We start from the raw sequence: 13250 nt of genomic DNA on the forward strand, positions 1-13250 counted from the left end.
TCTCTCTCTCTCTCTCTCTCTCTCTCTCTCTCTCTCTCTCTCTCTCTCTCTCTCTCTCTCTCTCCTCACAAACTCCAAGCATTTTATATGAAATTTGGCCATTGTAACAACAGCATTACTAAATTGTCAAAGTGTTACATCAAGGAGATGACTACATGAGAAGAAACTCATAGTCACAAAATGTAAACTAAAATGTAAAACACCCTGTTTAAATGTTAGTGTAAGCAGTAATGTGCAGATGTTATTACACCATGAAATTATTGACTTTGATCTATGAAGCAGCCTACAGCTAATCCATGTAACATTGGAGTAGAGCACGTTAGAACATAAACAGTTTAAGGGTTATAAAATGTGTAGGCCTACTTCATTTTATTCATTTAGTAATAGATCAAAGCAGATCATTTGCTTAGCCTAAGGACTCTGTAATTTATGAGATCGCTGCTATGAGTGTTTGCAGAAGATGAGAACTCAACTGACGCTCCAATTATGGAGAGCTGCAACCAATGCAGTACTGTAGTTTTATCGCCCACCTTAAATCTGAGAAACTTCTGCCCACTATACCTGCAAACTTTCATTATATTTTATGGTGTTATTGATTAAGCATTACTGGTCCCCAGTGTTAATAACCTAAATGGGTCTGGACACCCAAGCTCTTAGGGGAACAGGGTGATGTTTTCACTGAGTCAGCCAGTGTCTTTGGAGCGTGATGTGAGAGAGGGATGGGCAGGCATGGACTGGCCATCTGGCATAGCGGGCATTTCCCGGTGGGCCCTGCACCCTTGTGGGCCCCTATTTTCAGAAATGTTTTTAAAAAAATTGCATTTCTGAAAATAGGGGTCCACAAGGGTGTGGGGCCCACCGGTGAGTCAATTCTGCGCCACTAATTATGAGGGGGGCCCTTTCAGCCAAAAGTGCCCGGGCCCTATTTCTCCCCCAGTACAGCCCTGAGGGACGGGGGTGGGGGTGAAGGAAGAGCTTTTTCAGCTGGCACAACCCGAGATGTCTTACTCAGAAAGATCCAACTCAAGCAGAAAAGTTTGACTCGGGCAGAAAATATAACACAGAAAAAACACACACACACAAACCGAACACACTGCCGAGAAAATGTGAGCATATTGGACAAAAACACCAGTTGGAGGTCTTATTTTAATAATCCTCTGTGCGATGGACTTACAACATTAATTCTAGAAGGGCTGCAAGTGGGGCTCTGCGACAATAAGTGTTCAGAGTTGTAATTATGACTCATCACCATAATCCTCTATTTTCTCTTGGTATCTGCAAGCAAGACACGTCAAACCAACTTGGCAAACTTTTTTTTTTTTTTTTTCTCATTTGAACCCCTTTAGTTAGATGTGCCTTCCTTGCACCAGTCTGGGCCTTCAGGCTTGACTGACTTCCTCAAAGTTAATCCGAGGGAAGGTGGCAGCACAGTACAGTGAGAGAGAGACAGAGAGAGAGAGAGAGAGAGAGAGAGAGAGAGAGAGAGAGAGAGACAGAGAGGTAGTGCCGTGTGAGCAGAAGTGCCGTGTCATCTCCCCTGGTGCCTGGGTGTGTGCACTGCATATTAAACACTTCTAGACAGTCTCTCAGGGTGCATCACCCTACACTCAGAGTCACAGGCAGACACGCTCTGCAGGCACTCCCCTGCCTTGTCCACGCAGGTCTGCAGAAAAGACCAAGGGACCAGGGGGTTTGGGGTTCTCTGATTTACTGGCCTTTGGGTGATAGGTTTTTTTCTCCAAAATGCAGTTCTGTTGCAAAGTCCTCAGACCTTGGCTTTGTATCTCTGTAAGACCATGGGCCAGGATCTGGTCAGTTCATAGTTCATGTCAGCTTTTAGTGGTAGTGATTTTGCTTTACTTTAGAGTTCTGTTGCAATTTACAAACTACTTAAAATGTGGCTTTGTATTAAACCCTTTAGTGCTAACTACTGCAGAACAACAAAACTGGTTGTCTTGACTGAAATGATTTGCTTGAGCAGCATTGGTTTTCCCAGAACGGACTGTCCCAGAGCCCTGACTTTTGAGTCTGTTCAGTCAAATCATGCCGTCATTCATTTAAAATAGAAATGGTACATAACTAAAGGTGGTTGCTTTAAAAGACTTTTTTCTCTTGCCTCCTCGTAAATATCACCTTCCATCCCTTGATTCATCCATGAAAAACTTTTCTGCATTTTAAAATTTGTTGTTTAGAAACTACAATGTTGTTGTACTATGAATTAATCTGAAGTCATATACAGTAAGTTTATCTTCTGCACACTTTGAAGGCACGTATAGTCAATTAACTTCCTCCTTGGTGATTTTGTTTTTCAGAGATTGTGAGGGCCATGACCCACGTCATCAATCAGGGGATGGCAATGTACTGGGGCACCTCGCGGTGGACGGCTATGGAAATTATGGTGAGTGACACTTGCGTCAGTGACACACACTGTACACCTGAAATTGGCCATGAATGCCTCTGAGACAGGCGGAGGCCAGTGAAATGGGCAAAGCGAAGTGACAAATATTCAACCAAGTTTACTATTATGCAAATGAGAAGAGACTTTCACCTATGGCAGCTAATCAAATCAGAAGCTTACATTTTAGACGATTTAATTCACCGCAACGACCTGTTGACCGTTGAGCTGTTAGAATGGAACACTGACTTCGCCCCTCTTTGCTTCTCTCATTTAGCCGTAACGTGTCCCCGGCAGAGACAAATAATACACCTGGAGACAAATATACAAACAGTTGAAAGAGAATATTTAAAGTGTCCTACAATGCAAATAGCACTAGATCAGTGTGAATTACCCCTGCATAATTGTACAGTTCAACCTTTTAATGGGGTGTTACTTTTTATGCTTTGCTTTAATTAGCCTACATTACTACGTTGGTGCCTTGCTACTTTTGTCCGAGGGGCACTGGGGATTACACACATCATATCACCTAATGCTTTAATAGAATAGAATGGGGGGGCGCTGTGGCCAAACCAGCCTGGGTCATTTCCCAACCCTACCTCGCCTCTCTCTCCACATTCACATTCGGTCGATCTTCACTATCCTATCTGCATTAAAGGCAAAAAGTCCATTCAACATTACATAAAAAAAGAATATTACAGAATTATACACTACCAGCTGTCAAATCACAGAAGACCCATGGCCATCTGCTACTTATACATTTTTTCTTCTTCATTTTAATTATAAACAGTGAGACTGAAATCCTTTCCTTATTGAGGGTGACCATACTGGAACAGTGATTTTTCCCCCCACTTTCAGGGTGAATAACAGAAAAGAATGGGTCCTAAAACTTCTGCATTTCACGAAGCACCAAATCATCCGCATAACTGACAAGGCACTCAAAAGTCGAGCAACATCAAACTGATCTCATAGATGACTGGGCTTCCAGCTGCTGGACAGAGATAGAGAGAGAGAGAGAGAGAGAGAGAGAGAGAGAGAGAGAGAGAGAGAGAGAGAGAGAGAGAGAGAGAGAGAGAGAGGGAGACCATCCATAAAATCTCAGAGCGGCTGGTTCTGGCCTGATAGGATCCGGTGGCCAGGGCTGCTGACAGCTTTTGCTGGGCCCAGGACAAAGTCATCTGAAAGGGCCCCCTACTCAATACACACAATGTAATGGGAGACCCAATCCTGGACCCCTATCTCCCTGGGTCCGGGACAACATACCCCTTTGTCCCCCCTGTCGGCTGCCCTGCCGATGGCACCCGGCGAGCAGCTCACAAAGGGAGTGAGCACTGTCCCCTTTGATGTGGCAGCGGACTACTGCAGCAGAGACAGAAGAAGCAACGCTGCCAGTCATTGTGTGTGGACTGGAGCTGAGGGAAAGAAGTGAGGATGAGGAAGAGGGAGGAGAAGGAGAAGAGAGAAGCGAGGATGAGGAAGAGAGAGGAGAAGGAGAAGAGAGAAGTGAGGATGAGGGATAGAGAGGGGTAGAGAGAGAAGAATGGAGGATGAGGAAAATGGAGGGGTAGAAGAAGAAGAAGAAGGAGGAGGAGGAGGGAGAGAATTGAGGATGAGGAAGAGAGAGGGATAGAAGGAGATGGAGAAGGGAGAGAAGAAGTGAGCATGAGGAAGAGATAGGGGTAGAAGAAGAAGAAGAAGAAGAAGAAGAAGAAGAAGAAGAAGAAGAAGAAGAAGAAGAAGAAGAAGAAGAAGAAGAAGAAGAAGAAGAAGAAGGGAGAGAAGTGAGGATGAGGAAGAGGGGGGGTAGAAGAAGAAGGGAGAGAAGTGAGGATGAGTAGAAAGGTGAATAAAGAGAGAGAAAGAGTAGGGAGGGAGAGAATTCAAGATGAGGAAAAAGGGGGCGCGAAAGAAAGGAGGAAGAGGAGAAATGGGGGGATGGCATGAGAGGAGGAAGAGGAAGGTCATGATGAAGAAAGGAGAGAAGAGGAGTAGAAAGGCGAAAAAAGAGAGAGAAAGAGGGGAAGGGAGAAAGAGGAGGTCATGATGAATGGGTTTCTAAAGAAGGAAGGAAAAGGCAGCGAGAGAGAATCGGCCTTTTCAGAGTTGCCATGAGTAGCCAAATGCTTCCTCTTGTCATCCATCTCCACGCTCCATATTTGTCTCTTTCATTGTGTTTGTATTGTTATTGTGTGTGTGTGCGTGCGCGCGTGCGTGCGTGTGCATATGTGCGTGTGTGCGCGCGTGCGTGCGTGTGCATATGTGCGTGTGTGCGCGCGCGCGCGCGCGCGTGTGTGTGTGTGCATGTGTGTGTGTGTGTGTGTGCACGTGCGTGTGCGTGCGTGTGTGCGTGCACTCGTGTATTTGTGTGTGTGTGTGTGTGTGTGTGTGTGTGTGTGTGTGTGTGTGTGTGTGTGTGTGTGTGTGTGTGTGTGTGTGTGTGTGTGTGTGTGTTTGTTTGTGTGTGTGTCTGAGTGTGTGTTTGTGTAAAAAGATAAGTGCCCCACTTGCTCTGTCTTTTTTGTGTTCCCGCTTTGCTGATATTTCAGCGTTGCAGCGTGCCGACCTCAACGGCTTGGTAATTAGAACATGCCAGGGGCTTTTGTACACATTAGCGGTACCAAAGCGGTTGCAATTGAAACCACATTATTAATTCATGGTCATAAATGAGGGCTTTCAGGGGGGCGGCGGGAAGGTATGTACATGGCAGAACAGGAATGCATTTCTCGAAACCATATTTGCTAACTACAATAGCTACGTTGTTTGGAATGCAATTTCCCATTGGTAACTACTGAAGTTGCTAGCTAGCTAACAATTACGCTTTCGAGAAATGCAGAGGTTTGCAGAGAGGAGAGACGAGATGCTCCAAAGACCTGTAATTTGCACCGGCATGGTGTGCATCTCCAGGGGGCGTAGCAGCAGCAAATTGTCGGCTCCAAAGGCCCCCCCCAACCCCCCAGCCATATATCTACGGACTGTGTATGGGCCCCCTATATACAGTACATGGGGCCCTGGTGACTCAGTCACACTCTACCCCCCTGAACAACACCAAGGCCTGTTTCAAAATACTTGGGGGCCTTAGGCAAAGAGAGACTTGGGGCCCTTCTCTTCTTCTCTTCCCCTCGAGAGAGAGAGAGAAACTTTGATGGCAGTATCATTGTACTTTTCGGTCATTGCTATTATGCCGTGTCCAGACCAAGAGCGAACTACGCTGCCTGGGTAGCAGAGGAAGTTTCGCCTTGAATTCGTTGTATTAGCTGCAGACGCAGCATTGACATGTTTGAATCAGCTAATCACATAACGGCTCTGGCTTGACAGCCTGGGACATTCGGAGATATGAACGTTCAGATTGGTTTTCGCCGAACAGCGTCAGAGCGAATTCGCCTGCGATTAGATTTAGTTTAATCGTCAAAATTCGCTCTGGTCGCGCAAGAAGCTTCGCTCCTGGCGAATTCGCTTTGGTAGCGCAGGTCGCGTGCCCTCCATAGAGAAATAATGACTTCCGTCGCTTCATTCGCTCCGCTCGCTCTTGGTCTGTACACGGCATTACTTGAATACAAGTACATAACCAGTCATTACCATGGGGCCCCTTTTCACATTGGGGCCCTAGGCAATTGCCTAGTTTGCCTGCCTGGTTGTGACGACACCCCTGCTGAGCATCTCCCCTCACCACGTCTCCTCCTCCTCCTCCTCCTCCTCCTCCTCCTCTACCCCGACCTCCTCCGCTGTCACACCAGATAGCATTCCTCCTCCCTCCCACACGCTCTCCTGCTCACCCCTGCTGTACTCCACAAACAGGGTCCCACATCAGGGGACAGGGCTGAACTGGGATCGAAAAACAGCTCGGGCATTTTTGGCAGAGACCACACTCCCACACTGCTCTCCCTTTTTCTACCATATCATGTTCGGCTTACGGTAGGGACACATACACGCGAATTTGCGAACTTTGCCATTCATTCCTATGAGAGAGGCGATGGCAAGCGAAAGCAAGCGAACAGGGGCGAAGCGAAGCGAAATTATTAAAGAAAGTTTAATGTTATGCAAATGAGGAGCGAATTCGCCTGCCGCGGCTCAGTCAAATCAACAACATAACTGTTCCATTCCATTTGATTCCCCGCGACGACCTGATGACGGTTGGATTTCGCCTCTCTTCGCTTCGCTTGCTTCGCCTCCTATGTGTCCCTACCGTCAGTCCACGGTTTAGGCTTTATTAAAGATGAACCTATGGGTCGCCCTATCTAAATTGAAGGTCAATCTCTAATTAAAAAAAAAAACCTAAACTAACAAAAAACATCCATCAGCCCACCGGGAAAATGCCCCGTACGCCAGATCACCAGTCCAGCCCTGGCAGGGGGAGTGTGCAAATGATAGGGGCTTGTGTGTGGCAATTTCCTATAGCCCTAGCTGCGAGGAAATGATAGCCTGCCTGGCACACGTCTAGTTGGTTGTCTGGTCCTGAAAGCGCTGCCTTGACATGCGAACACCCACACGCATGTAACATAGAGCCAAAAACAACTAGTTTTACAGTCGTGTTTTGTGTCCGCTGGGGGCTATTTGTAGCCCTACTTTTTACTGATATAACTTTTTTGTCTCTTATTTCTGCCTGTTCACACACACACACACACACACACACACACACACACACACACACACACACACACACACACACACACACACACACACACACACACACACACACACACACACACACACACACACACACACACACACCGCACAACACACACACACACACACACACACACACACACACACACACAGGGCCGCTGACAGCTTTGGCCTAGCCCGGAACAAAATCATCTGAAGGGGGCCCCCCACCCAATACATACAATATAATGAGGGGCCGATTGTGCCCCCCATTGCCCTGGGCCTGGGACAATTGACCCCTTTGTCCCCCCCTGTTGACTTCCACACACATGCACATGCACGTAAATGACTGCATTTATATATATCTTTGTGAGGCTCTCCAATTGACTTCCATTCATATTAACATTAATGCAGTACACACACACACACACACACACACACACACACACACACACACACACACACACACACACACACACACACACACACACACACACACACACACACACACACCAATACACTCTCCTCTCTGTTCTGCAGGAGGCGTTATCTGTGGCTCGGCAGTTTAACCTCATCCCGCACACACGCACGCACGCACGCACGCACGCACGCACGCACGCACGCACGCACGCACGCACGCACGCACGCACGCACACACACACACACACACACACACACACACACACACACACACACACACACACACACACACACACGACACACACTAATACCCCTCTCCTCTCCTCTCCTCCCCTGTCCCTCTCTTCTGCAGGAGGCGTACTCGGTGGCGCGGCAGTTTAACCTCATCCCTCCGGTGTGTGAGCAGGCAGAGTACCATCTCTTCCAGCGGGAGAAGGTGGAGGTGCAGCTGCCCGAACTCTACCATAAAATAGGCAGGTGGCAAACACACACACATGCATGCACAGCACACACACATATTCATATACACGGACACACACACACACACACACACACACACACACACACACAGACACACATTCACACAGACGCATGCACACGCGCGCGCATGCACACATGCACACACACACACACACACACACACACACACACACACACACACACACACACACACACACACACACACACACACACACACACACACACACACACATGTGTGTGCGCGCACGCACATGCATACACATGCGCACACACACACACAAACTCACACACGTCTCTGGAGTGGAGGTGCAGCTGCCCGAACTCTACCATAAAATAGGCAGGTGTCAAACACACATACACACACACACACACACACACACACACACACACACACACACACACACACACACACACACACACACACACACACACACACACACACACACACACACACACACACACACACACACACACACACACACACACACATTCTGCTTGCTCTCTCTCTCTCTCTCTCTCTCTCTCTCTCTCTCTCTCTCTCTCTCTCTCTCTCTCTCTCTCTCTCTCTCTCTCTCTCTTGCACTGCCTGCTCTCTCTGTACATTATTTCTAGTAGACATTGAAGGTGGAAGTGCTGCTTCCTGAACTCTACCATAAATTAGGCAGGTGTCTGGAGGCAGTGGTGTAGTCTACTTTTTTGAAGTGGGTACAGTATACTGTCTATTTGAGTATTTTTTGAAGTGGGTATACTGTATATATTCATGCTATTCTAAACAATGGGTCAATCAATTTTAAGTGGGTATACTGAAGCCCCTAAAATTTAGAAGTGGGTATACTCCGTTTACCTGCGTTCTACGTAGACTACAACACTGTCTGGAGGGGATGCTGTGGTACAGTGTGCTAGCTAACACATTGCTACATACTATACATGGGCAGTTCCTCATGGGAACACAGGTGCGAGTCCTGCTTGGGTAATTTCCCAGCCCCGCCTCAGTTTCTTTCCCAGTTGGTCCTTGTGTCTCTTCACTGTTCTGCCCATATTAAAGGCATCAATATATATAAAGATGGGCAGGTGTCAATTATTCACCCCCACTACTTATCTGGTCTTCCACGGCCTCCATTACTGCAGCTCCTACTATAGCTGCTTGCTCTCTTTCCTTTCTCTCCACAACATTGTTCTAAGTCAATGCTGTTGCTGCATTGCTGTATTTCCCCCCTCCCAACAACTCAAAGGTTACTATAAAATACACACTTTCATTGTCAACATGGAATAGTAGACACGTCATTTTAAACATTACACAAAATGTGTTTTTTTTTCTGTATATTCATACCATCCATGTTACTGTGAAAATCAGTGGCAACAGCTGAATATGAGACCTTATTTATGATGCCATGTATACTGAAGAATGAGAGAATATATATATAAAAAGATTTGGATTTGTACAGTTTCGTGACTCACATCTGACATATGACACATTGATTTAAGACCTATATTCACTCTGTGGTGGGTTGTGTTCTCTTGCTTGTCTCCATGGGGCTGTGCTGTGGGCATCAGGGGTAGGAGCGATGACATGGTCTCCCCTGGCCTGTGGCATCATCACGGGCAAGTACGAGAACGGCATCCCAGAGACCTCCAGAGCCTCCATGAAGGTTAGTGTTACAGGAATAACCTGAGGGAAATACACATTTGTCCCGACATTACAAAATAACAAGGCTTTAAACATTTTTAATATATATATAAATATATAGTACATTCTTGTGGACTTTCGACTTTAAATCATGAGGTGTTAAGAGCTCTGCTGTAGATAGTATGCTGAACTTCTAAAACATTGTGAAAGTAGCCCCTCTATATTGATAATCCATTAGTTGTTAGAGAATACATTCATGATTTATCATTAGCAATTCCAACTGCACTGGCCTGTGATAAGAAACATAAAGTTGAGTGCAAAATCTTTAAGCGAAATACATCCCGAGCATTCAACAGACAGACACAGAAGTGTTACAGGAGGTACTTAACCATGTCAAATTAATCAAATTACTATAATCTCATTCTTTGGTTCATCTTGACGAAGACCTGTGAATTTTCAAATCAGATTAGGTGATTAGGTATGCATGACTAACATAATGTGACAAATACAGGATGTGACAAAATATTTGTAGGAAAAAAAGTAGAAAGAAATAAGAATATTGTGGTCTGAACCAGAGGACCTTTAGTGAGCAACTAATTATGTATGGTGGTGGCCTAGAGGCAAAAAGCAACACACACTTTAATGTGCCAATTGTGGGCACGTTTTGTTTATTATTTTGATTATGTTTATGAGATTTTATTATTTATACTTTTATTCAATTTCTTTCTTTGTAATGTACTGATGTGTAACATTAAATCGTTTAAAAAAGCATTGTCTTCAAGAATATTGCAAGTAGGCTCGAAGATGCAATAAAATGGTATTATTGTAATTATGCTCATTTGTGAAAGTTAAGATTCCCCAAAGGAAATACTTATTATTTGTTGTTCCTCAACTGCAAATACACATGTTCTAATTAGTTTCCTGGGGAAAAAGTAAACTAAGGGCCTCCGCACATTGGCTCCGACAGCACTGCGGAGCACTTTCGCTTCCGACACTAATTTCACACGAACATAGCATGGATAGTCAATGGGCGGCTCCAGCAAAATAGAACTCGCCTCTAATCCCTTGCCGACATCGTTGTATTGACAACAACGGAATCGAACTTTGGCGGAGCACTTTGTCAGAGCCGATGTGCGGAGGCCCTAATACAGATTTTCTCTTCCATGTCCCTCACCAACTCTTTGATCCATTTTCTTCGCCAGTCTTACCAGTGGCTGAGGGATAAGATTGTGAGCGAGGACGGCAGAAAGCAGCAAGCCAAGCTAAAGGAGCTGGGTCACATTGCAGAGAAACTGGGCTGCACTCTTCCACAGCTGGCCGTGGGTAAGTAAGACGCCGTCCTCCCGGGCTGGACTGGTAATCTGACATAAAGGGCATTTTCCCAATGGGCCGACACAACAGTCCTCAGGGGCCGATGCTGAAGTTTTTGTTTGTTAGTTTGTTCTTTGTTTGTAAATTAAAGGGACACTGTGCAGGAAATGGTCAAAAAAGGTACTGCAACTATGCTGATCATTGAAACTGTTGCCTATTGCCAAATTTGATCTTTTCATGAAAGTGTACTAATAAACTAATATTTTCTAGTATGGCCCAAGTACAGTCAGTTTTACAGCTAAAAATGGCTATTTCTGGAAAATCTAAATGGCGGACCATGGAGAAGATCCACCTTTTCATGTATGAAAAGTGCAATTTTCCCAGTCATAATGAACACTTTGAATTTGATGGTGGTGGTAAATATTCATGAAAAAGGTAACATTAGTGAATGGGTAGCATGGATTCTGGAAATAAACAACAAAACATCCCACACAGTGTCCCTTTAACCCTCAATATACGGATTAATATACACAGTGGACTGAGTAATATAGGTTGTGTGAGGGGCTGGTCTACGCTGAAAAAAATACCCGGATCGTTTTCCGTTGCCAGGCCAGCCCTGCCTACCTCTCCCTCGTGCCTGTGCCACAGGGTTGCCAGATTTGAATGTTCAAAAACCACCCAGAAGTCCCACCCAACTAACTTCTATTGATTTCTATGGACATAAATCTACAGAAAAACCCAATACCCATAGGGATTGTCCCAAACAGCCAAAATGGGCAGGAAACCGCCCAAGCTGGCAACCCTTGCCTGTTTCAGTTAGTTTCTGGAGCTCTGTAGGTTACGCTCTCCGCAAGTCTCCATGCTCACCTGCTGCTCGATGATTCATTTGTGTATGAGAATTGCAGACTCAGCAGACCAAAATAGATTGTTTGTAAAGTAAAGTATAGAAGCGTTTACAACAGCTGCAGCTGCAGTCCAAAATGCTGCAGAATCTGAACTGCATCTGGCCCAGATAGGGACCAAGGCTGCATTCCAATTTGCGGCCTCGCGTTCTCCACTTGTGCTTGTGGCCTTGTGTTTTTCTGACGCCCCACCTCCGTGGAGAAAACAATAACGTTTCCCCGCTCTCAGCCTAGCCACAACAATTTTTGGGGGAATGTTCTTCATTCACCATCCTGATTGCAAAGGAGGACATGGCATTAAAATTGTGCTTTTGCAAGAAATTTAATTAGTTTTCTGTCGTCAGTGACGTCATCATGAGGTCACAGGCTGGCAAGTGAGCAAGCGAGGACGGAAGTCCGCATATACCCTATTACGTAGATTTTTGACAATAAAGTACACTTGACTTGACTTGAATTGGAATCCACCCTAAGTAAAGTCTTTGCCACAGGAAACTGTGAGTAGGGATCTATGCACCAGTGACAGGCAAGAACTGGCAATGTTCTGCTGCGCCCTAGTGGACACATAACATTATTACAGGTCTCAGATGAGATCAACAACAAGAGTGTTAAATTTGGCCCTACCGTGGCTCAAACGGTAGGGCACTCGCCTGCTACACCGGCGACCAGAGTCCTTTGCCGTTTCTTTCCTGTCTCTCTCCCCACTCACTGTCACTGTCCTGTCACAAAAATAATACATGTAATAAAAGGCAAAAGGGAGGGTTACATTCTAATCTCTAACAGTTGAATTATCACTGCAATATTCACAGTGCACTTGACTGTCTACATCTGATTTGCTACTGAAAACTGTCCTTCCTCTTCATTTCAGCCTGGTGTCTAAGGAATGAAGGAGTAAGCTCTGTTCTTCTTGGAACGTCAAACCCTGAACAACTTACAGAGAATCTGGGTGCCATACAGGTTAGTAATTTGCACAGAAAAGTACATAACCTACACATATGCACCTGCGCGTGCACACTCACCTGCGCATGCATGCGCGCGCGCACGCACACACACACACACACAGTGACAAACAGACAGACAGACACACATACACACACACACAAACGCGCAGAGAGAGACAGACAGACAGACAGACAGACACGCACACACACAGATATGTGCTGAGTCAAGTAAAGTTGTGTATATTAGATATTTTGTTGTGGCCTAATGGTTAGAGAGATTTTGCAGTAGGAATGTCTATGTAGGGGTTGAGAGTCAGCGCCCTCATCACCCATGACTGACGTGCCCTTGAGCAGCTCCTATACATGCCACCCTCCCCCCCCCCTTCTCTCTCTCTCTCTAGTGTCTTTTTCACAGCAGTGAATCCAGGGCTGAACTGGGGGAGAAATAGGGCCCGGGCACTTTTGGCTTACAGTATTTCTCAATTGGTTTTGTACATTTCTCGAATCTCTCTCGCAATTTGCAAAACATAATATTCATTCTCAAAACAGCTTTAACAAATGGCAAAACACCGTGG

General features: G+C 45.8%; 1 protein-coding gene across 1 annotated transcript in view; it reads left to right on the forward strand.

Moving 5' to 3' along the window:
* The window catches only part of kcnab1a (potassium voltage-gated channel subfamily A regulatory beta subunit 1a), a 157162-nt gene that overhangs the window by 140497 nt on the left and 3415 nt on the right, over positions 1-13250 (forward strand). Inside the window, exons 10-14 of the mRNA XM_063205314.1 lie at positions 2313-2398; positions 7770-7890; positions 9452-9546; positions 10727-10847; positions 12603-12691. Coding sequence (XP_063061384.1) covers positions 2313-2398; positions 7770-7890; positions 9452-9546; positions 10727-10847; positions 12603-12691 — 512 coding nt within the window. The remainder of the gene's footprint in view (positions 1-2312; positions 2399-7769; positions 7891-9451; positions 9547-10726; positions 10848-12602; positions 12692-13250) is intronic.

Source organism: Engraulis encrasicolus, chromosome 8, assembly GCF_034702125.1.
Source record: "Engraulis encrasicolus isolate BLACKSEA-1 chromosome 8, IST_EnEncr_1.0, whole genome shotgun sequence".
Lineage (NCBI taxonomy): Eukaryota > Metazoa > Chordata > Actinopteri > Clupeiformes > Engraulidae > Engraulis > Engraulis encrasicolus.